This window comes from Ambystoma mexicanum, chromosome 4q (assembly GCF_040938575.1).
Source record: "Ambystoma mexicanum isolate Mex_15411 chromosome 4q, UKY_AmexF1_1, whole genome shotgun sequence".
Taxonomy (NCBI): domain Eukaryota; kingdom Metazoa; phylum Chordata; class Amphibia; order Caudata; family Ambystomatidae; genus Ambystoma; species Ambystoma mexicanum.
The window spans coordinates 583,029,027-583,053,688 of NC_090928.1; the positions used below are offsets into that span (position 1 = coordinate 583,029,027).

At 44.8% G+C, this 24,662-nt stretch overlaps 1 protein-coding gene across 1 annotated transcript in view; it reads left to right on the forward strand.

Moving 5' to 3' along the window:
- MTHFD1L (methylenetetrahydrofolate dehydrogenase (NADP+ dependent) 1 like) overlaps window positions 1-24,662 on the forward strand; it is a 2,103,853-nt gene that overhangs the window by 203,047 nt on the left and 1,876,144 nt on the right. Inside the window, exon 3 of the mRNA XM_069608130.1 lies at window positions 7,309-7,359. Coding sequence (XP_069464231.1) covers window positions 7,309-7,359 — 51 coding nt within the window. The remainder of the gene's footprint in view (window positions 1-7,308; window positions 7,360-24,662) is intronic.

Below are 24,662 nucleotides of genomic sequence, written 5' to 3' on the forward strand. Positions count from 1 at the left end.
TTCCGGGAGCCCTACAATGCGTACATTATTCCTGCCCGCATGTCCTTCCGCCTCCTTCGCTCTGGCCTCCAGGTCGCGCTCTTGTTGTTGCAATGTGGGAACTTCCTTAGTGCTAGTGGTGCATGTACTCGCGTTCGCCTTCACCTCTCTTTCTATCACTCCTTTGTGTTCGGCCAACGCCCTAACATCTTGTCTCCGGAGGTTAACATCCACACTGACGGCATCAATTTTGAATTCTAATGATGACTTTAACTCAGCGATGGCTTCCAGGATCTGTTGTTCACTACGCATTGGGGTTTCTCCTCCTTGTGTGCTCTGCCCCATCATTTTTGTTATTACCTCTATTTCAGTTGATTTGGCAAAGATGTCTATTGACTGTTTCCCCTTGGATTTACTCGATTTAGATGCCATGCTTGCTTCCATTAGTTTCGCAGATTTTTGTGTGCCTCAATGGAACTCCTTACTTGGTGTCCGGTATGATCTTCCTCCTCCCTTCGTTGGCGGCCCTGTTGTATCCCCGTCCACCTTTTATCAGAGTTGCTCTGCACTTCAGGGAGCCGACTGTTCTAGCAGTGATCCCTGTTCTCACCCTCACATACAGCCAGCTCTCGTGGGGATTTACCACTTCTTCTCATGAGTTCCAGTCTTGTAGCCGAGTCAACTGTGCTCGCGTGCCTATTGAAACCAGAAGCTTCCACTGGGGAAACACTGTTCTAGTAGTCCTACAGCTATTATTGTGCACCTCTTGCAATGTCAACTACCTCTTGTGGTGTTGTGACTTCTTATCGGCTCATCTACCGCTTCAGCACCCAGTGGTGCTTTAATTTCACGCAGCACCACTTCCATCATAGCAGTCCTCCGCAGCGGTACACTCCCCCACTGCCCACCTCTGGTGTTGGCTTCGGGTGCCCCCCTTGTCTTGGTCCCAGTCGGAGTTCTCGAACCCTTTGGCCGTGTATTAACTGGACTTGTACCAGCTCCTGCTTTGGGCCAGGAATCTTCAGGCAACCTCCACGTGTAGGCTCCTGTGCTGGGCTTATGTGCAATTATCTTTCCTGTTCTGCAGCAGGGTCTAATTAGGCTATGTTGGCCCCCCCTCCCTTGAAACACCAACACAGTGTCTACCATTGGGGTGTAATCCTTGTAACAATCTGTAAATGCTTCGCTGCGGAATTCCTCCTTTCCTGTGTTATCTGCGGGTCTGATTTCCTTGTTCTTCCATTCTGCTTGGTGTTGTGAAGTTACCGAGTGCCCATGCACTTCGGATTCTGTATGATATGTAGCCTAGTAGGTTCCCTTCTTCAGAGACTCAGGCTAATCCTTCTCACAATAGTTACTGTGGCTGTATAAAGGACCCTTGTACCCACTTTCATGTGCTAGGTCTGATGTCTAGCCAATTTCCACTTACCAAAGGTGTGGGCTGTGCCGACTTGCACTAGTTACTGTTGCATTATGTAGAGGCCAGTGTAACCACTTCCCTGAGCGTGACACTTCGGGTCTTTTGCAGCTGTCTTTGCCGATCTGCTGCACTACGCAATGTCTCGATCAGCTGACGGACCAGCTACAATAGTTATTGGGTTATAGCTGTCCGTTCCGCGTTGCTTGTACGCCCCTCTCTGCCTGTATTCACACGCAAGGGCGGGCCCCTTGTTGCAGTGTCTTCTTATCTTCCCATGTATAGCTGCACATGCGGGCCTCTTGCTGTGACGCCCCCACCAACCTTCAATCGACTCTGCCGTCACGCAGGGATCTAATCCCACTCGTTCACTGAGTTGCACTCTCTGCCAGGGCTCGATCCTCCACCCTGCTCGTGTTCCTCCGGCAGCTTACACTGCGATTGGGGACAGCTTGCATGCCACTATTCTTGTCTGTGCAGGTCTTTCACCAGTCTGTGTGGTATAGTCACTATTGATCTTCTGTGACTCGCTGGCATTTTCCTTTGTTCAGAGATTGGATGCCATTTTGTCTGTGCATTCACTGTATCTCTCTGCATTTCTTTCTCTCATAGCTTCTATTTCACACAACAGTCCTCAACAAGAATGCAAGCGCAGCGTTCCTCGCTTATTCACCTGGCAGTACCTCATCAGCATTTCATGTGCACCCTTCTACGCATATGTGCACAGGATCAGCAGGAGCCTCAAGGAAACGCGTCTTAACCCATGGCTGGTAAGCCACGCCCCCCAGACCCTACTTTGTCTATCTTCCAGAAAGGAAACAATCATTGAGCCACAGAAGGAGAAAAATAGGCCCCATCTGCCATTCTGTTAATCAGGATGGCGTGGTCAACCAAATCAAATGCGGCGGGCAAGTCGAGCAAAGTTAAGAGGGAGGATGAGCCTTTGTCAGTACGCTCCAGCAGCCTAACATTAGTTCCAAGAATGAGACCTCTGTTCCGAACCCTTGTCTGAAGCCCGCTTGGTAGCGATTTAAGATGTGGTACAAGTGTTGTGAGATCTTATTATAAGCAACACAATCAAGAATTTTCAATAAAAAAGGCATGTTTGCTATAGGCCTATAATTAAGCGGCACATCAGTAGCCAGTCCAGGTTTTTTCAGGATGGGAGTAACCCAGGCTTGTTTTTTTTTTTTTATCAACTGGAACATAACTCTCATGCAAAGAGGAGTTCACAAATTTACAAATGCCTCCAGAAGAGTGGGGGGGGGCATGATTTGATTATAATGGAGGAACAAGGATCACCCTTGCATCTGGTGGCCTTCAGTTGCTCCACCACCTTCTTCAGTTCAACAACCGTAATCGCGTGAAAGTTAAAAAGGGGGATCGAGGAACTTCTGACGAAAGACTCATCCCGCTATTAGTAGGTACTGAGGGTAATTGGTCTTTTTTACAAGCAATGTCCGACCTAATACCTTTTTAACATATTTTGCATTGCATCTTGAATTTCCTGACACCAGGAAGCATCCTTTATAAGAGTGTGCTAAAGGCTGCGGGGTGTTCTCTTGTTCCTTCAATATTTTAAGTAACCTCACAATTAGCGTTCTGAATTCTAGAGTTATGGAAATTTTTCTTCGCCTCCACAATCGCCGATTTATAAGATTTAGCAACTTTTTGTAGGCAGCCAACGATGTGGCCCAAGGATTTGCTTTTCAGGCATAAAATCGCTTAAAGGTGGAAGACTTTAGTTTTTGAAGATACGCCGAAAACCATGGTTTACTTTTCTTACCCTCAATGTTTTTTCTCAGTTTCAGGGGGGCAAGTGAGTTAGTAATAACTTCCAGGTTGGCTCCCAGACAATGAGACATTGATGCCACTGGGTCAGAGTCAGTAAAATTAAGATCTCGATCAAGAAGAGGTTCTATTGTTTCTCGAATAAGATGCTTCCTATTCCGAGCCAAAGTGGCACACAAGCTACTATTCAATTTCGTAGGAAAAACTGATGGAATGGAAAAATGCACAAATGCATGATTGGACCCAGGGTAGGACCTGATAGTCTTAGCTGATAACATTAGATGTTGAAACCAGTCCAAGGTATGACCCAGAAGGTGAATAGGAGCGTACATTTTTTGCTCAAATCCTAAATCTGAAAGGGCCTGCTCTAAATCTGCTGCCAAAACTTAGTCTACATGTCCCAACCAAGAATTAAAATCTCCTAGGAGAACAAAGCGCAAGTTAGGCTTGAGAGTGGCTAACAAGTAATTGGAGAGTGCTGCAATACAATTTTAAGTTAAAGAGGGAGGCCTGCATATCTGACTAAAGAACGCCTGTTTGGCCACCAAGATATCTTGATGATCGCTTTTGGTGGTCGATCGCCGCATGGCGTTCTCAGCCAGGCCATAAGAGTGTCACCGTTTCTGCTCTGCCTGACTCACAAGCAGGCGGGAGGCTTTCAATTGGTCAGTGACCCATGGCTCAGAAGAGGCCCTCCGATCTTGCCCCAGTTTCAGAGGGGCTACTTGATCGGCCACATCTTTAAAAATCAGTGAGAGGGATGACAAATCAAGGTTGCCAAGACACCTACATTTGTCCAATAGGTACTGCAAGCTGCCTTACCTTAAAGGAGATAAGACTATGGTCCGCCCAGATCACTTGCTTGACCACAGGGACAGTAATGCTGTCAACCGCTGAATAAACCCGGTCCAGTATCCCCCTGTGGGCATGAGTGGGCTCGGAAATGTGTTGTTAGAGACCTAAATCCAGCAGCGCTTCACAGAACTGGGATAGAGCTGGTAGAAGAGGGCGATTTAGTCTCAAATTAAATTCTCCCAGCACAACCAGGTTTGCATATTTGGTCTAAATAGCAGCCACCAGGTCCAAGAACGGGTTCAGAAAAGTTGCAAATGGACCAGGGGGCCGATAGATGAGTAGAAAATGCCAGAACCTAGAAGCTGATACCGTATGCCGAACTCATAATGCTTCAATCTGCAATTTATGGTCCAACGGGATCGCCAGGAACGGAAGGGTAGTTCTAAAAAGGACCGCAACCACCCACCAGGGTGGAGGGATACACAATCAAAATGAATAATGTTATAGTCGGCTGGGAGGACCAGCGCAAGAGCAGGGACAGATGCCTCTGGCAGCAATGTTTCTGTCATGGATCCTACATCCCATGCCCTGCCGACAAAAGTTCATGAATAAACATTACATGAGCAGGCAGGGACTGTGTCTTAAGTAGAAAGGAGTGTAGTAGGATGTCCTCTGTACATGCAGCGGGGGCTCATATCCTGAGAGAGTAGCCACGAAATTATGGTGCAAAAAAGTGCCTACAGGTTGTAATTTAAGTAGGGAGTCCCTTGAATAGTATTTACCGGCAGGACCCTGTGACCCCTCGGATCCTTCCTTAGCCCTGACTGGCCCAGATAGGCTTAACTTTGGCGCTAGGTTCTCTTTCCCACTGCGCTGTCTGCTAGGGCGACACATAAGCAAGAACCAATATTACTGGAGCCTTGAGGCTCTTTTGCTGCCAATGCACTTTCACTGCAATTAGGCAGAGCGGACCGACTTCCCCCAACTAGGTGAGTGTGAGTCAGAAAGACCGATCTGCTGAGTCTCGGTGTAGGAAGGAGGCCAGGCACCTTCTGCAAATGGCATCCAAGGCAATAAAATGAAAAGCAGAGAAGATTAAAATGATCACATTTAAAACTAAATGCTACAAAGTAGCACGATTGCGGGTGGGTAGCACCCAGTCGCACGCTGCAAGACCGGAAACACCGGTGTTGTAAAAGGAAACGAAACTTGTGGGCGAATGAAATAGTAGAGCAAAAGACTAGCATACAGCGTTAGCCGTATCTCATGTACCTATGTGTTTTCATTTAAATATAATATATGCCTCTCAATATACAGTATATACATCACCATATACGATGAGTACAGTGTATTTGTTTCAATCTGTGATGTATGTATCTTGGTATACTGTGTATATACAGCTCAATTATGTACAACATTTGTATATCCCCATACAGTGCATATATTTGAATAAATGTATGCATTTCACTGTGGCAATAAGCCCCGAGACTGCGGGTCATTACCAGCTACGGTAATGCCCCCGGAACCCATAGTTACAGGCCCGAGCATAGTCCCTTCTCCCTTTCCATGATGGCCTGTCGCAGATCGGGAGCAGACGCGCTGGGGACTGAAGTGTTCCCAGCGCATCTGCTCTCCAAATGGGGGGAAAAAAAGAAGGTAAGTGGTGGTGGGAGGGCGGGAAGGGAATTCGGGTTGGGTGGGTATTCGTATCGGATTCCCTGGCAAGTGAAGATGGCGGCCGCCGGCCCTGAGGAGGCTCAGGCCAGCAGGATCACCATGTGGTAATGCCTGCATTCTGAGCGCCTCCATTGGCTGGGAAGCAGCCGGTCCCCCCTCCACTCCCTCCTCGCCGGGTACTAATATACACTATATAAATCTCATTATTCAATAAATGCGTCTCATTGGCTATATTTCAGTATATCATATGGCCATCTCAATATATAATGTATACATTTCAGTGTGCAGTATATTGGGACAAATCAGTCCCTTCTTCCCAAGGGGCAGCCACCACCTTTGGAGAATAGGAAGGTGAGCCTGCTAGGCAATACCCTCACTAGGGGACAGGGCAAGCGAGATCCCATTGGGCATGACCTCCCCCCGCACCCCTCGTCTGATTACAAGGTAGGATTTAATTCTACCTCAGTTATTGTTTAAGTTCTATGGGAACTGAATAGGGTAATCATGTACAGGGCCCCTTTAAAGTGGATGGCTTGGTCCCTGACCAGGGTTTGTTGCTACCTCTTTTTGTGAACCAGAACCAATGGAAACTTCCCCTCTGTTCCAGGAAGGGACCTAAATACACCTGGAAGTCAACTGAGCGTGAGAGAAAGTAAAGAAGTTATTAATTGAAAAAGACAAGGATGATGGGATTGAGTAAGAGAAGGAAAATACTGTTTCTTAGTAGATAAAACCAAAGCATTGTAGGATGAAAGAGGATAAAGCAAGTAGCTCTTCTGTAGCACAGGACTACTTCCGACGACGTTCAGCCTTGCGCAAGGGTGAACAAAGTAGGGAAGAAAGCCAAGGTTGAGAAAGTTTTGTTTCTCAAAGATGGTGGGCCGGGCCTGGTTCAATGTGTTGTACCCTTACCTCTTGAAGAACATACTCCACCCGTTCTGGACATTGGAAAGGACTGGTTGAATTATGTCCACACTGCTGCCTTTTCTTGGTGTTGTAATTTAATATGCAGGTCTTTGAAACCGATTTATCTTTACATCATCCATGTCGTTTTGTAAATTAAACTAGGATATGTTTTGGTGTGTAGTTCTGTCCATCAAGAGCTGAAAGTTATACTCTTCTTTCCTTGTCAGGGAAAGTCTTCTCTCGTTTAGGCTGTTTCACTTTTGGAATTTCTATGGCTGGTATTTGCCATTGTGTAAAAAGCTCACGTAGGAATGTGGCTCAAATATCACAAAAAAAGCATATGAAGATCCTAAATTACATTGTGACATCATTTCTACATTTCACTTGTATATCATGGTTTCTGAAGTGGCCTTGCACTTGAGGCTTCTTGCTAGCCTATTTTGGGGCAGGAAGGATCCAAAATGTGTGAGAAAACACTTGAATCACAAACCTAAATGCTGCCTTGTGAAAAGGAAGTGCCTCTATCCCTAGGGAGCCAGGCAAGTTCCGTCTTTGGTCCTTTCTCAGTGAATTATCCTACCAGAGTTCCTCCTTGAAGGATATTTTTTCATAGAAGTATTTTTTATTCCCAGTAGAAGGCAAATGTGTACAAAAGGGTCTGAGGGAAGTGATATTTTACAATTGTTTCTGAAGCCGTTTTATGATATATGCAAATTTTAGATTTTATTTTACTTTCCTTGTAGGCCACAGATGATGACCTGATGTTGGAAACCACCAAAAACTTTGCGGAGGAGGTGAGTATTTTGGGGTGTTGATCGATGGTGATATTGATGACTATCTCTTTTCATGTAACACAACATCTGGCCTGGATTATCCCGTGTATCTATTATATCTCTGCCTCTCTGTTCACAAACGTGGACAAGATGTTAATTTTGACCTATGACTATGTTCAACATATTCTCATGTATTTGGAAACGTTTTATTTTCGGTTCGCTAGATTTTTCCATGAAAAATGGCCTGGTACAAATGGACTACTCAATGTATTCTTGCTACTGTTTAATGGGTTATTGAAGATTTAGCTTGGGCAGTATTAGTTCAGCTGGCATTAAAACATGTGGTGCAGAACTGTGCTTGGAGTAGCAGCTAATGTACTGTGAAGTAGTTGAAAAACTCCAAGACCCATATCCTGCGACCCAATCGCGCCCTAATAAACACTGAAGAAAACTGAAGAAGCCAAGGCGAATGAGAAACATGGCTGACAAGACTGTGCAGAGTGGGTGATGCAGAGGACGTGGTGGGCATGGAGCCCAAGAAACAAAGCTGAACCCGGTGAGCAAGATAGAAACTAGTCAACTGCTCGCACCACACAGAACCGGGGAGAGCGCAATATGGTGGCGAGTGAAGAAACCTTCCCGCTTGCACTCAGGGGAGGACGCTTGGGAGCTGGAGGGAACACCAGCGTCACTGGGTTGAAGCATCCTCACTGGAGTGAGCAGTACCTGCCACAGAGAAGGTACGCGGGTTGCTCACAGTAAAGGGGTGCATAGAGACCAGACCGGGAGAAAGAATTGAGACAATGGATCCATTCAAGACGCAACCAGGCCCATAGAAGGAGAACGACATTAATGAGAAGAGTGGTTACAGGAGCCCTCGAAGCCCAAACCTGGGAACCAGGGAAATGGCTCAAAGTCGCTCTAAGAAATGATACCCCTATGAATCAAGTGAGTCTGTGGGAACAAGAGAATCGAGGGAGCGAGGAGGGCCTTTTAAAAACCGTAAACCATCCCAAGGGTAACCTATGATTGAACAACACTGAAATCTCATGGGAAGAGGTCCATGTAGTCGGTGGAGGAAACTTAAAGAAATATCTGCATCTGTGATCCTTCAGATAAGGTTGTTATTGACTTGAGGAGAACACTTTCTTTATTTGGAACTTTGACAAGATGGACACAAACTGATAGGATCAGGAGATCTGTATACTGTTGGATAAACGAAGATCCGAAACTAGGAGAGATTCCAGGAGATATGAGAGACTGCAGAATAAAGAACACTGGCGGCAGCCTGTATTTACCTTTTTAAGTTGTTTTATTAAGTGGTGGGGCTAGTTTAGAAGTAAGCATTTAGACATGGGACCAGATTTATTATTTTGCCTAATATTGACGAGCACCCTTGGTTTTAGTTTGTTAGGTAAGGAACTTCCCCAAATAGCAAAGGGGTCAGTGAGACGTATTCTTTAAGTTGAATACAAGTCCTACTGTACGCCTGTCCTCTGGTCCGAGTCATTATTCTGTACGCCACACCTACTCCCCACCTCATAGGGGTGTATTACAACTTTGTTTGCTATGGGGCATGACTTGCATTTCGCTGTCTTTAACACTGCACACCACCCTCCCCCAGCCCCCACCCTTGTTCGCCACAGCCATCTTTAACAGTCAGACCTGGCAAGTGAACTTGGACTGCTTTCGTGGCAAAAACTGCAGCCAATTGCATCTGCTGGAGAATATCATACTCGACAGATGTATGCCATCACACGTGGACAAGCAAAGGCGGCAGATTCTGTCGTCTTCAATGCGGCCTTTCACACTTTTCAATACAATGGTTTATTTCTGAGATACCAGTTCTTAAATGGCAGTCCACCCATTAATTTAAGTATTTGTAATAACATGTCATTGCAAAAATAGACCAATGTTCAGTAGTAGCAGGCAATGCATATCACGAACACCGGGCAATTCTCTTTCTGCACAAGTAAACGATCCTTAACTGATCATTTATTTTTATTTTTTACAAATTCATTTCAAAGAATGGCTAAGACTAATGGAAAACAGTCTGGTATACTGCTGTGAATGTGTCGGAATATGTCTAAGGGGTTTCACTGTCCTCCTGTTGTCCTCGGGTAATGCTTCGTGGCATTTTGTTGAAAGCCCAAAATTTGGTTATCTCCGAAACCGAGACACAAGAACAATTTTCTGTCCTTACTCCCACATCGGCGATGGCAAGATGTGATGTATTTTTTCATTTATTTCTTCTAACATTAGTCAGCTCATCAGCATTTCAGTTATATTTGGATTGCTTTGCTTAAAATCACTGAACCAATGAGCGGACAAAGCTGCTTTTTGTTGGTCTCGCATCATCAGGATGAGCAGTTGACCATTCGCAAGGATTGTTGATGCGTTTCTGAAGAATCCACTGAATTGCTTATAGTGCCCTCGAAGACACAAACCTGTGTCCCGGGAGGATAGCTCAGCGGCAGCGTGCGCCTCTTGGAAGCAAGACGACACGAAGCAACAACAGGTTCGATCCCCGGGTCCGCGCTTAAAAACCTCTGGCTGGGTGTTTACGCGCGTTATAAATACGCAACTAAGAAAAACAAACAATTCCTGTAACAGCGCCTCGATGCCTGTGGGCTGTGTGAGTGCTTTATAAATGTTAAATAAAATAAAAATGTTCTTCATCCATAAACAAAGCTTATCTAGAACTTCAAACAGAACTTCTCGTAGGACTTGGCATCCCTGTAGGTCAGATAACTGCATGCATGAGCACACTCCACCACATCATTGTATTTTGGTAGGCAAAATGTCATCATAGCAGTTATCCCTTAAAATATGGAACGCTGCTTTGCCCCAACCAAATCCTCCACTCCCTTGTGCGTAAACGAAATGTTAAAAATCATTTATTAGTTGTAATAAGCCCTCTGATGTTGCTATGAATATCAATGCAACCTGAAACCTTCTATACTTAAGAATATTTATCGGTTCTATTTCACGTTCCAGCCACCACCTATGAAGGCTTTCACGAATGAAGGAGAATGTATATTTTTCCCTCCATCTTATGATGTAACAGCATATATATAAAAGCTAACAGGGATTCTTTGTGTGTCTGTGCGTGTCTTATCACAATTGTATTCACTCCCTCACACCTTGGGTTTTTAGTTAGCTGCGTTAGCTGGGCAGATGGAATGCTGAGGCCAGGAATCATGAACTCCCTTGTGTGTCGAATTCACAACTTTAACAAAGGCACAAATGTCGAGACCGCCTAGTGAACAGTGAGAAAAGAAAATAACAGATGTACGGTGCAACTGTTTTTGTACCTCTCCTACTAAAAACAGAATAATAATTGCGTTTGAATTAATTGATCCATATAAATGATCAAAGACAGGAAATGGCAGAGACATAGTTAATTGTGGTGTTGACCAAATTCTTTTGGCAGCTGCCCAATTCATAGAGCGCCCACCAGCCTTCAACCATCATGGACCAGGGTATTATGGTATTACTAGACATGGCTTTAGGCCAGATAACCACTGCTACAGCAGGCAACCTATTGCAACCTTTAGTATTGGCCTGGGTAGGGAGGGAGGGGGAGAAAATATGATGGTTATAGTGAAAGAAAAGACTGAACAAGATGGACAGAATGGAAGGGGAAGAGAGAAAGAATGTGTGCATAGGAGTTGGAGAGCATATACGACAGGAGTGAGGGAAATGGAAGAAACACATAGTGTGATCAAAAAACAGAATGGGAGGAATAGAGGGACAAGAGACAAAAATGGGCAGGTGGGCAAGCAAGTGAAATGGGCCAAACTGGAGGGTGATGAGAGATTCAAGTGTGCAGCAAGGAGAGATAAAGGACCTCATTTGAGGGGGTGAGAGGGAAGAGTGAAACAGGGCAAGTGGGAGGATGAGATAATAGGAGAATGGATGAAGAAAGCAGTCTGGGCTGGTGAGGGAGAAGGGGGAGGAACAGGTGTATTGAAGAAAGGGCACAGTAGAGAAAGTTAAGAATGGGCTTCAAGGGGAGAACACCCCCTCTCACCTCCAGGACCACCATTGGCCTTCTGACTGTACCCATTGTTTTTCAGTTATTGGATCCAACTGGTAATACCAAATGAAAATGCAGTTGGAATTGGGGCTAGATGCAAGGCAGCCACGCAGTGTACCTCAGGTAATGATTACATAGTTGATGCTCAATTTTTAATTTTCTTTCCTTCTGCTTTCCTAGATTTTTAAAGGAGTCTCCAGTTCCAACTCCTCCATATCAGTGCTTTGAAACCAGTTTTCAATAGTTTGGAATATGGGCCAGACTTAAGTTGAATGCCTGGTTTAAGAGCAAAGACAATATTATTTTTTGTCTGCTACTCATGGTACATAGGCTCTAATTTTCTCAACCACCGTCCTTTATTTTTGGCTTACATGCTTATTTTAGTGCTGGTGGTAAAGTGATTAAGGCATCCAAGTGATGGGGGGGTCTTTGACTGGTGAAAGTTAGAACAGTAAGTGAACAGTCCCCCGTCCTCTACACAAAGCTCTTAAAATCATCCACACAAAGTGGCAATATTGCCTATAGTCAATTTGAGGGAACCTGTGACTGGCATTTGAGCAATTCAAAAATATTGTGCAGTGACCATTTCTATTTTATTTGAAGTACAAAGCATATATGTGAAGTCAGCGTTCTGGTTCTGATTGAGCTACTCTCTGAGGATCACTAATTTGGAATACATTCAGTTTGATAAACCCATTTTGAATTGCATGATACAATCCCCTGGGCCCATATCTCAAACTAAATCTATAAAACCATATAGCCAGGCATTCTACCATGAGTGAAGCCAACATCCAGAGGCCAAGTTTCTAATCCTGAATCATTTGCATAAATGTAAACCCTTACCACAGACAATAAGAGTATAACATTTAAAATAACAGATTTCCTACCTACAACTTTATTTATTTTATTGTTTTGGTTTTTGAATGGAGCCAATTTTACAAAATACAAATGAATACTTTTCCAAATAGAAATATATACAGTTTCTTAAAGTCTAATAATTACATATAAAAGCACCAAGATAAAGAGAAAAAATAAAAATGATATCTACCCTGTCCAACGTTGGTGGGTCAATCAAATCCGAGCCCAGTCAATCAGTAATATTGGGATAAGCTTGGGACAATGGAGACGTTGAGATATACTCTCCCTCTTCACGTGTGTAGCTTTACTTTTAAGTCTACATACAGTTAGCATTGCACTCGCTCTTCAGGGATTAACCCTGAGAATGTTCATCAATTCGCTTAAATGTGTCCACAAGAAAGCCACGAGGGGCCAGTATAAGCGATATTATCTTCCCCACATACGCTTAGCCCAGAATGACTGCCCCAAGCTGTTGGTCTCTTTGGGAACTACAGATCTAAAGTGTTGGAGTCTAATGTCGGTGACTTTCTTATATTCTAAAGTGAAGTGCTTTAAGGTCTCTGGAATAAACACACAATTGCATAGTCTACAGAGTTTGCCCAACCTCAAGACTTACAACTGACCACACGCTCACTTGTCAGCAGTTGGTTAAGTCTAAAAGCGCAAGTATAGACTTTGAATTTTATTGCATGGAAATACGTAGACCCATATTGGCAAGACCTCCTTTTTCCTGGGGAACTTTGCATATTCACTGTAAGTTTTGTAACTCGCCAAACAATCAATTGTAGTACACAAGTCCATCGTGTAAGGTTTTTTAAGATGGTCTTGAAGTTAATTTCTCCACAGAGGAATTGATGTTATACAGAATTGTTTTCATATTGAACCCTGAACACATTTAATGGCTCAAGGGACTGGTTTGGTAATAGTTCTCCCAAATCCACATACAGGTAGTTATCTGGAGGGCAGATCATGTTTGCCCAATTGGACAATTGCCTCCATTGAAACAGCTCATGTCCGATAATGGCATTTGGGACTGATTTAGACAAGCCTAAGGTCTCCTTCCAGACTAGTCCCTGTATGATCAAGTATAGGCCTAAATCAAGGGTTGTCGTATCTAAGCCGTACAACATTGAGGGCTCCGCTTTAACTAAATAAAATTTGAATAAAGGAATGAGGGTGAATTTACAAAGATGTAGATTTTTCCTTTTCATCTGACAAATCAAGGGTCTAGATTTCGCTCCAAGCTTGATCTTACATACTGACAAGGATCGAGTATTCGAGAGGTTGTATCCGAAGTAATGAATAAAAGATACCCTCATGAGACTTTGTTCACCCACCTTCCAGAGCATCACTTTGGGTTTGGTTTTAGTTGAAAAAAATGACAATAGACATCTCCCCGTTGATCAGGAGGTTGTTCTCGACAGAGTAGTTGAAGAACAAGTTTAGCTTTCTTGGTAGCCCCAAGGCAGTTTTATCAAAGAAAACCAAGTTGTCGGCACATGCCAAACAGTTCAGTTTTACATTCCCCAAATTGACTGCGAAAGTAATTGCCTCTGGCCATATTTTTTCTATGTCGCTAATATAAACGTTAGAGGGTAGGTGCCAGAACGCAACTGTCTAAGGCCCACAAACGTCTGTACTGGGCCTGACTACCCTCTTTGTCTGCCTGATCGTACTAGTCGTTTTCTTATGCATACTAGCCATTAGTTGGACTAACTTCACGGGTACTAACCATTCAAGCAACATGATCGAGAATACTCTGTTGAATGCCTTACTCGGATCAAGTGAGGCCATGTAGATGGTAGTAGTTGCTCCCTTTTCAACAGATTCAATAAGTGACCCATAATGGTGGCATTTAATATTGTGCCTATGCCTGGTCTGCAGCTCACCTGGAAACGGTTTAGCACTCCCATATGAGTTAACGAGTGATTCAAATCTTTCAAAAGCAAGGTGGAAAATATTTAGCTATCTGCGTCCAAGAGTGATGTTGGCCTAAAGTTCAGGTTGTTGATTGAGACCTTTTTTATGAATAGGTATGAATGATTTGTGCCACATGGGGGGAGGAAATGGACAAAACAATGTCCCCACTCAATCATGAGGGTCACTCTTTATCAGCACAGACACCAAACCATCCGGTCGAGGTGCTCTAGATGGCTTAGCTGCCGAAATGGCTCAAAGGAAATGCTCTTCAGCCCCCCCTCCATGGACAGTACTCCAGATGGTCCAGTCAACCGAATATCCTCACAGAATACCCTATCTGAATAGGTAAACTTGTTTGAATAGTTGGTTAGCCAGGTATGTTCAGATATTGAGCATATCGTAGTTGATTTGGACAAACCTAAGTTACTCCTGATCACGGCCCAGAATTCAGAAGTATTAGTGATTTAATTTCTCAAGGATATTTTGTTTGTCTCAAATGTAAAGATTCAGCTTCACGTTATTCACATGATTCTTATAACTCTGGAAAATTAGTTTCTTTCTTTGTCCGAGTACGTCCATCATCCAATGTTCTTTAAATAGATCTCTTAGGCTCTGTCTCTTGAGTTTCTTAGCCTCAGTGATGTTTGTCATGCCTGTGAGGTTTATTTTGGTATCGTAGCTTACCCTTTTCTGATAGTGGTTTTAAGTTTTATAAGATGTGATATTGAATCAATCGTTCTTAAAAAGATTCAGATTATTACCTCCTCTTTCCTCAGCTAGTCTCCTTGCATTTTTTTAGAAGGACCAAGAAACCACTGCATGTTTTAGGGTTCCACTTCGCTGTTAGCCCTCCCATATCAACGGAGAGTAGGACCAGGGAAGGGGGAGAGATATAAACATTTATTAGCAAGTCTAAACTGAGATGTAGAATTGAATGATCACGGAATCCTAGCTTGTGAATTGCAAAGGCCTTACACTACGAGTATAGATAGATGTATAAATATGATCTATCCAAGCAGAAGAAGAACCTCTACTCCATGTCTTAGTCTCCCCTTCCTTTAACCTATTCAAAGTTAAAGCCAAGTGTAGGCCCAAGTTTTGCATAAAGCGGTCCCATTGAAGACCTTGTGCAATACTACACCCTGGCTTCCCCATAGGATCTGCTTGTTTGTAGTTTAACCTTGCCCCCTGCGCACAGCTGGCGTCAAAATGTCCTCCTATGAGATTAGGGGGGTGGCCCTGTTCCAGTCAGTTCGATTAGCTGAGTCAACCCTGCTTGCATGGAGTTCTATGAAGACTGATCTGGATTCCAGTGCGATTACGAGAATGTCCAAATTAAGTGTTTCTAGTGACAACGCTACAGCTAATAATCCATCGAGGCTGGTCTCTATTTCCTTAAACTTGGCTTTCAAGCACAAGGCAATGGCAATTGCAAGGCCTCACAATTGACGTCCTGTCTGACCTATGCTCGCTGGTTTTGTGAAGGTAAAAAAACCTCTATATCAAAAGGAGTCACATCCATGGTCTCTTGAAAGAGTGGAACGTGTTTGTCCAGAAAAAAGTTAGTTTAATGTGAGGACTTTGCTAAGTTGCTGTATCCACAAACGTTGCAGGAGATTAGTGAGAAGGTATGTAGTTTAAAGGTGCTGTTGAGCTGGTCCCGAATTTGCAAACTTCTTGATAGCAGCCTCCAGCCACAACCAGTCCTGAGCAGACTTGATATTTGGAACTGTGGATGCTTTGCCGTTCTGGGGGACTACATGATAAATTCTATCTGATTGTTGTTCCCTGTTAATGAACATGCCCTTGTTAGAAGTAACTGTTAAGCTCTTTACTTCTCCTGAGTTGGTCATCTTATAGATCAAACCCCAGAGATCTTAACGTTGCTTGTTCTTCAAAAACCAGTCTGGTGACCAAATTAGAATAGACGTGGCACACCAGAAGATTACGGTCTTAGTCAGAAAATTCTATGTAATCTATTTCACCGGAACGAAGAGGCCATAAAGATATTACTTGAAACTGGTCCAAAAACATACTCCTATTCATGATCAAATCGCAGTTGATGTGAGTGGTGATTACCCATCCAAATGATGTTGTGTCAGGCCTGTTTATCAGCCCCGAGTCCTCAGTAGATGGTTCTCGATGTTCTGGGTGACCTATGGTGTTTCTCGCGGGAACTTCAGACTCTGGCCCAGTTTCATTCTGTGGTATGGCAGCAGGGATCGAGACCAGTTCGAGGAAGAGTCCTTCCTCCCTACTCGGTATCATTGAACATTCTATAGATGGTCTAGGATAGCATTGAAGGGCCTGAGAAGGCGGTTTTAGAAAGGTGGTGATTTTCTGTTCCCTTTTTTCCCTATCAAAGGAGCTACTGGATGTTCATCCTGATTCACAGAACCAACCGCTGCTGAGAAGAATGCCCCTGGATTTCCTGAGTAAACATATTGATGGATTCCTCCACCTTAGTCAAGGGCCTCGGAAGCTTTAATGCGGATGTCCTTATGTTATTTTGCACTGCCATGTTTTTTGTTTTCTTTTTTTTGTTGCTGTTCCTTTCTTCTTGATTTAGCTTTTGTATTCCATGTATTGACCGAACAAAATGGAGATGTTTTGTGAAGCTGACTTGTAGCTCCTTTTTTTTTTTAATAGTCGGACTAACAATTGGTACATAGGGGGACACAGCCCCAAATGGCAGTCAATAAAAGGCAATGGACTGTTTGGTGTCAAGCTAGCCACTTCATCTTCCGGACATATACCTATGCCTGTCATTGTAGTCAGGCTAACATTGTCAAGATCAATAATATTAATATCTCTGGGCTTACCGCTCTTTTTCTTATTTGTTGTGGCTAAACCCAGCAATTTTTGAATCTTGGTGTCAATCCCTGGTATTTGAAGTGTATTGTCTTGGCCGTTTCCATAATATTGTCGTAGAGAGTAATGACTCTAGCACCAGATGAAGGGTGGAGATTGAGGCCAATCCCAAGGTATCTAAATTGGGTAAATTGTATCTTGCAATGCGTGGAAGTCATTTAGATTTAACTCTTTTGTGGTGTGTAATCTTTCTGATGAATCCAGTTTACGTCCAGCCGGTTGCCCAGATTTTTGGACCAAAGTAAATGCCTTATTTATGGTGTTGTCTATTCCACGGTTAGCTGTGTCGTTGAGGTCACCCATATCCTTGAATAATCTTAGAAAGGACTCGTCCAAGATGATCGAATCCTCGATCCTTATGCCGGGAGATCAATGCGTGTTTTCTGCTCAAGGATTTCTCGGCCCAAGTTTTCCCAAAACTAGGGTCTTCAGCCGCATGCACCATTGCAGGACTATTGACACTGACGGTAAGTGGGGCAGTGTAAGATGTATGAGAATCGGGGCGTATACCCTCGGACAACCCCTGCCTGTCAGGTAGGCTTGATGAATCCAGACACCCACCACCCCCACCAGTTGTGTTGGCTAACCCTGGTGGCCCATTAGACAACGAAGCAGGTTTAAAGAGGTACTGGTCAGCTCTGTTTTAGGTGAGCAGTCCGCAGATTTACCAAAAAAATGTTTTGGTAGTTTTTTTGCTATTTTAAAAAAAATGTTTTAATACCAGTCTCTTTTTGGGATGACCCTAATAAACAAAGATTAAGATCAGCATTTCCATTAAACAACTCATTTGTATTGTAATCTTGTATATTTTCCAGTTCAGTACTCATTACACGCTTGCTTAGCAATGACGCTGCCATGAGTTCAGAATGTGATGGTATAGGTTTGTTGGCAATAACTTGTACTAAAAAGATGCTGTGTATCGCCAAACGAGATGGCACCTTTACATTTCTGACCCTGTATCGTGATCAACAGTGAAGTGATAGCTAAAGCAGGAAGTCAGAGCCACTGTCAACAACAATGAGCAAATGTTCTGAAATCAATTCACTTACTGCTTTTTTCATTTCTGTTGTTGCGGTGCAGTAACAGTCAGCCAACAGAGGGGACCGGTATTCCTTGTACTAGAAGTTGGTGTGAAACCGAGGGCTGGGGAAGAGATGTTACGATATACGATGGAAGCGAGCGTTCACAGCCCCAAAGCAGCACAAGAACACTCTGCCTGCACGCTGCCTTGCTCCACTCAGGCACAAAGTATTTCACACCAGGAACCTCTTTCCAGCAATTGACATAATGGAAAGACTTTCCACTCCGAAGAAACAGCATTGCAGTGTAAGAACACACTGCCTAGATTTTCAACTGCAGCATCACAGTATCTTAATAAAAATGTTATGTGACGATCAGCATTAAAACAATCTATCAATTATCTGAATATCCCAGCAAATCCTCTTTCCATCCAGTTTTCTTTCCCAATTATCACATCTCTTCCAATGTCATGCGCCCAGCTCTTCAGTTCTTTGTTCTAGGGCAAAGGTCTTGGGAAGGATGGGCTTGTGTGTCAGCGCTTGCTAATTCTTATCAAAGTATTGGACCATCTGTCCAGAAACTGATGCAGGTTATTCCTTCTGATAGCTGTCACTTTTTCTGCCACCAGAATGTCCCATATTTTGACCCACCATATGGCCCTTATTGGACCCTCCTTTTTTTTTTTTACTTCCAAACTTATGCGATTGTGATTTTTGCAGCCACCAACAGGTGGGTGATAAGGGTCGCTCTAGAACCTGAGCAAGGATATAACTCCTCCAGAGTAGCTCTCAGGCGAACAATCGCAGGGTCTGTTGATAGTCTCACTGCTGTTCTACTTTCAGTGCTTGCTTTCACATCTATCCAGAACAGACAAACCACTTGACAATCCCACTACATTTATAATTGGCTCCCAACCTTTCTCAATTCCTGTAGCACCCATCGGGTCTATGTGGTTTTTAAAAACTTGCATGGTTAGGGGAGCATAATACCATCGCAATTTAAACAAACATTCTCTGTTTGTAACACAGCGGGATGAGGAATACTTTCTAGGCCATATCTCCAGCCATCCGGTCCTCAGTAGCCTCCCTATGATCCTGTCTTGAGTGGGGTCACTGAACTGCTGGGAGCTGCTACCTTCATGAGCTCTTAGGGTGCCGCACCTCCTCTGCCTTCACAGATCCAGTGTGTGCGCCAACTTGAATCTCTGTCCGCCCCCCTTAGTTCTCGGGAGCTGCCGGAATAGTGGGCTGCACTATTACTGCTCTGGACCAAATTGAGCCAGATGGTGTCCGGGGGGTGCGTGGCTTCCGATAGAGCTGTGTCATGGAGGGGTTCTTTGGGGGGGGGGTGGAGAGGGGGATGGGGGCAAGTAATTTTTTTTTTTTATTTGTTTTTATTTGATTTTACGTCAAACAGGTTACAGTATTTCCGTTAGAAATTAACAAGCATCAAAAACAATAAAAGGTGTTGTCGTCAAACAAATACAATCATAATCCAAATCTACATTTCGACAATGCTTTTGTGAATTTTTTGTTCGCTTTTTACTTTCTTTTTAAAATGTTAATAGTTGTCAACAATAATCCCTGTTATCCCCTCCTTCCCCACCCTACAAGACTTAATCGACTGCCAATGAGGAATGTGCTTTCTAGTGTTTGGTGAGTTGCATAATGGATTCGGTAAGTGTCGGAGACCGCCCTGTTCGGGAGGTTAGTGCGATTTTCGTTGTCTCGGATCATGTGTTCTATCAACAGGTGTTCTATTACAATGTGGGATTATGGGGTTGGTGGACCTGTAGGTATTAATGTGTCATTTCGGGCATGTATTTGTTGGGGAACTCCATCCATAGAATATCACATTGTGTGGATTGCCCATGTATGATGGATGATGTGATCTTCTCCATAGTGCACATGTTGGAGGCTACGTTAACCCATTCTCCCTTGGTCGGGACTGTGGGACATTTCCATTTCACGGCTAAGAGAGCCTTCGCCGCTAGTAACAGCGGTGCAGCTATGTCTTTGACCCTCCTCCATTCATCCTCAATTTTTTCAAAACCAAATAGTATTAGGAGGGGGTCTTCGTTCCAATAGACTTTGATTCGGGGGCAGCTCCACCACATGTGCCAATAATCCGCTGTAGATCCACAACCCCTCCAACATAGTGGGCTAGAGGATTGGTACATTTTGGAGAGCCTGTGTGGGTCATATTGCCATCTGTTAAGTAGTTTAATCGCGTGCAGCTTATATTGGGATGAGATCGAGGCTTTGGGTGCAGCCCGACATATTTTGTCCCACATCTCTGGATCAATACTGTCCCCAACATCCCTCTCCCATTTCAGTCTAAGGGGTTCTGTTGACCCTTCCCCTGCATCTATGAGCGTTCTATATAGGATCGAGATCAGTCCCTTCGTTTCAGTTCTAGAATCTAATAAATGCCTCCTCCAGCTTGGGGAGTGTGATAAGTGAGTCCTTTTCTAGAGGTTGCCCCACCTTTTTCTAGGGCCGCCTCTTACCAGAATCTTATAATCGCTTTCTTGACTTCCGTAAAAAATTGGCGTGGCATTTGAATGGGGAGCATTTGGAAGGGGTATAAAAATCTTGGGAGACAGGTCATCTTTATTGCATTTAGGCGTCCATGCCAGGATATGGTTAACTTATCCTATTGGGCGAGGTCCGCCTGAAATGTTTGGAGAAGCGCCTGGAAATTGGCCTCATATAGGTCTCGGAGGGATCTTGTAGCATGTATCCCCAAGTATTTCAATTTCTCATGCTCTATCGTAAGACCCAGGGAAGAATATCTTTCACTGTTCAATTCCATTGATCCCAGTAGGGGGAAGAGTATCGACTTGGATCTGTTGATTTTAAAACCCGATATTAGGCCGTATGCCTCTATTAGGTTTAGTGCCCTGGGGATAGATGAGTTGGGGTTTATCACGTGGAGAAGTAAGTCATCAGCGTACAGCGCTACCTTATATTCCACCTGTCCCAACCTCATTCCCTCAATTTGGGTGTCCTTCCTGATTTTCTGGGCCAGGGGTTCTACGGAAAGGGCGAAGAGTATGGCCGAAAGGGGACATCCTTGTCGGGTACCGCGTTGTAACTCGAACCATCTCAAGTACTCCCCATTGACTGACACTGCGGCTTTTGGTGCTGTGTACACTTTTATCCCTTTTCTAAATGTTGGCCCTATACCTACGGCGCGGAGGACTGCGGAAAGGAATTCCCATTCCACTCTATCGAATGTTTTCTCAGCATCAATGGAAAGCAAGGCGGGTTCATCGATCGTGGTTTATGAGGCTGCAACCAGGTGGAGAGTTTTCCGCATGGTGTCTGCCCCTTGTCGCCCAATTATAAATCCGACCTGGTCGGGGTGAATAAGGTGGGGCATGTGAGTCTCTAACCTGGCAGCCAATACCCTCGTGTAAATTTTGGCATCGAGATTCAGTAGGGATATAGGGCGAAATGACCCGCAACATTTGGGATCCCTACCTTCCTTGGGGATGACAGATATGAGTGCTCGGACAAAGGAGTCGGGAGCCGTTCCCGTATCTAGGACCTCATTGAATAGTTCTGTCAGAAATGGGGCTAGGAGGGCACTGAAGGTCTTATTGAAGCTGGCTGTATATCCATCCTCCCCCGGGATTTTCCCAATGTCAGCCTTTTGATCACCTGGTGTACTTCCTCTTCCATTATGGGGGACTCAAGGGTCTACCTCACCTATTTTGGGGAGATCGGTGTCAGCGAGATAGTTATCCATCTCTTGCGAGTTTGGATCTGCTTCAGAGGAGTATAGGGATTCATAAAAGTTTGCGAACAGTTCAGGGATGGATGGATGGATGGAGGATGGATGGATGGATGGTTGGACTTGCCCTTGGTCAGGAGTGTTGCGTTATTTCCTTTACCCTTCGCTCTGCCCGTTGCATCCTGAGTGTAGCAGCCAGCAGTGCATCAGCTTTATCCCCCTTTTCGTAGAACTTTTGTTTCAATAAATGCAATTTTCGTGTTATCTGACCCTGTTCTAGGTGGCGAAGCTCCTCCCGTTTCTTTCGAGCTTCTTGGATCTTATCAAGGTCTATTGTGCCCCTTCCCTGGCTGCCCTATCCATTTGACATATTTCATTCCGGAGCCTATTTTCAATGAGGGTCCTTTCCATTTTCTTTTGTGCCCCCTCCCGTATAAGGATCCCCCTCCAGGTTGCTTTGGCCGCCTCCCACACACCCTGTTTGGAGATCTCCCCAGTGTCGTTAGCTTTGAAATATTCTCTAATCTCTGTCTCGAGTTCTTCTCTAAAGACAAGGTCTCTCCACAGAGTCTCATTGCACCTCCATTTCCCACCATTGATCGGTAAGTGTTCCCACTGTATAGCAGCTGTGACCATGTCATGATCAGACCATGTTACTGGGGTGATCTCAGAGTGTGATGTCGTACAGCTCCCGTGAGAGGTAGATATAATCTATTCGGGTAAAAGTATTGTGTGGGGGAGAATAAAATGTGTATCCTCTTGCGTCAGGGTGCATTTCCCTCCAAACATCAACCAGCGTGTATACTTGCATCATGCTTATAAAATCATTGTGGTCCCCTCTCGTTTCGTTGTTGGCAGTTGGGTTACCTGCTTTACGATCCAAGCTGGGGTCAGCCCATAGATTAAAGTCCCCACCCAGTACAATATGTCCCGTAGCTTCCAACATTATTTTAGGGATGGTCCTTGAGAGGAATCTGAGTTGCCCTACATTGGGGGAATAGATCGTGGCTATCGTTACCTCTACACTCCCTATAGTTCCTGCCACCAAACAAGCTTGCCCTTCTACATCTGCCCAGGATTTTGTGACTTGAAATTCAGTTCCCTTTCTAATGAGGATTCCCACACCCCCTTTGCGCAATGGTCCAGAGCCCCAGAACTCCAAGCCGTGGCGTTTCCCTAGAATAGGCCTCTCCTCCCCCTTCATATACTTGGTTTCTTGCAGGAATAGGATGTCCATCCTGGCTCTCTGGAATTCCCTTAGTACTAGCGACCTCTTGGTGGGTGAGTTAAGCCCCTTAACATTAAGCGTCCCCACTTTCAGGGGGCCCCGTGTGCTAACTTCAGGGGTAGCCATCTGTTTGTGACCTTGGATTATTCATCATAGTATGCCACCATTCCCTGTGATTTATGCCCTCAACCAGCATCAATGTTTTCCTCTCCTCAGCAGTAATTGAGAAAACTGCTTCGATCATGTCTTTTCCCACGTCTTGTGACCCCTCCTCCCTTACCCCCTATCCCACATCTCCCCTCATGTGGCGGCGTCCGAGCGGGTCCAGTGAAGTACACTGCACCAGCAACGAACCACCAGCAGGGACCGTTACCTCGCGGTCCTTTTGCTAAAAGTAACTACTGCATGAGTCTGAGCCCCCAATGCATCCCCCTCCATTTAAACCTCAACTTACAACCATTGAACGTGGGTGTTTGTAGTGTCTAACCATAAAAGTCCTTGATTTAAGGCAATGGTATAGCATAAAGTTAATTATTGCCAATCCGGATCACTTGCCCCCCTCTGGGGATGTGTTGCATCTTCAATATTTTCTTGTTTAACTCTGTCTATTCGAGCCTTGACGTTTCCATCCTCTTCCTTCGCCTTGTGGTGCATCTCCGTCTCTCCCTCGTTCATTCGCCTCCTCAATTTCAGATATGCATGCCTTTATTTCTCTTTCAGATTGCTGCCTGATCTTCGTGCCATTGTGTTCGAAAGAAAGGGAGAAGGGGTAGCCCCACCTGAGTCTAGTGTCTTGTTCCTTCAACCATTTCGTGAGGGGGCCGCACATCCTTCTCAGTGCTGGTGCCATGGCAGACCGGTCTTGATATATGGTTATTTGAGCTCCGTTAAGGGTGATCACACCTCCGTGTCTCGCTTTCTCAAGAACCTTTGCCTTGTCCTGATACCTGTGGAAGCGAGCCAGGACCGATCTCGGTCCCCCCGGTGGGCCTCCTGCCCTGTGGATCCGCTCTGTTCTTGGTTCATCAATCGCGTCATCAGCTACGAGGATCTTAATGATGTCATGAATCGTTGTTTTTAAGCCCTCTTCGGTCTCCCCTTCCTGCTCCGGAATTGTTTTCTACACCCTCTAGCCTGTCCTCGATCCTATCCATGCGTTGGGTGATTTTGTCGATTTTTGCCACCTATATTGGCTCCTATATTTTTTATTTCCGCCAACAGGGCTGCCACGTCATCCTTCGTGGCTACCGTCTCGTCGTGTGCTGCCGCTCCGGTTGCCATCTTGGGGGAACCGATTTTGTGAATTGGGGGGGGGGGGGCGTAACCGTATGTGGCGAGCTTTTCTTTTGCCTGCATATATTCAGGGACCTTTTCTGCCGATTCAGATTTAGGTTTGGAGTGTGAAGATTTCACCCTCGGGCTATGCTGTGCGCACACAGATTTTTCTCCACCTCCCGTTGCTATGCTCGGGTGGCTCTTTCCGCTCCTGGGATACAGACCTGTTGCCTTGTCCCAGTCTTGAATAATTCATGTAGCTTACAAGGCCTCCGTTATGGGGGGGGGGGTGCAGCTGTGGGGTACCCACTATGTATCAGTCCTGTCATGCACTGGATCGCTTGAGGAGGCACACGCCCCTGTGACGGGGGCCCT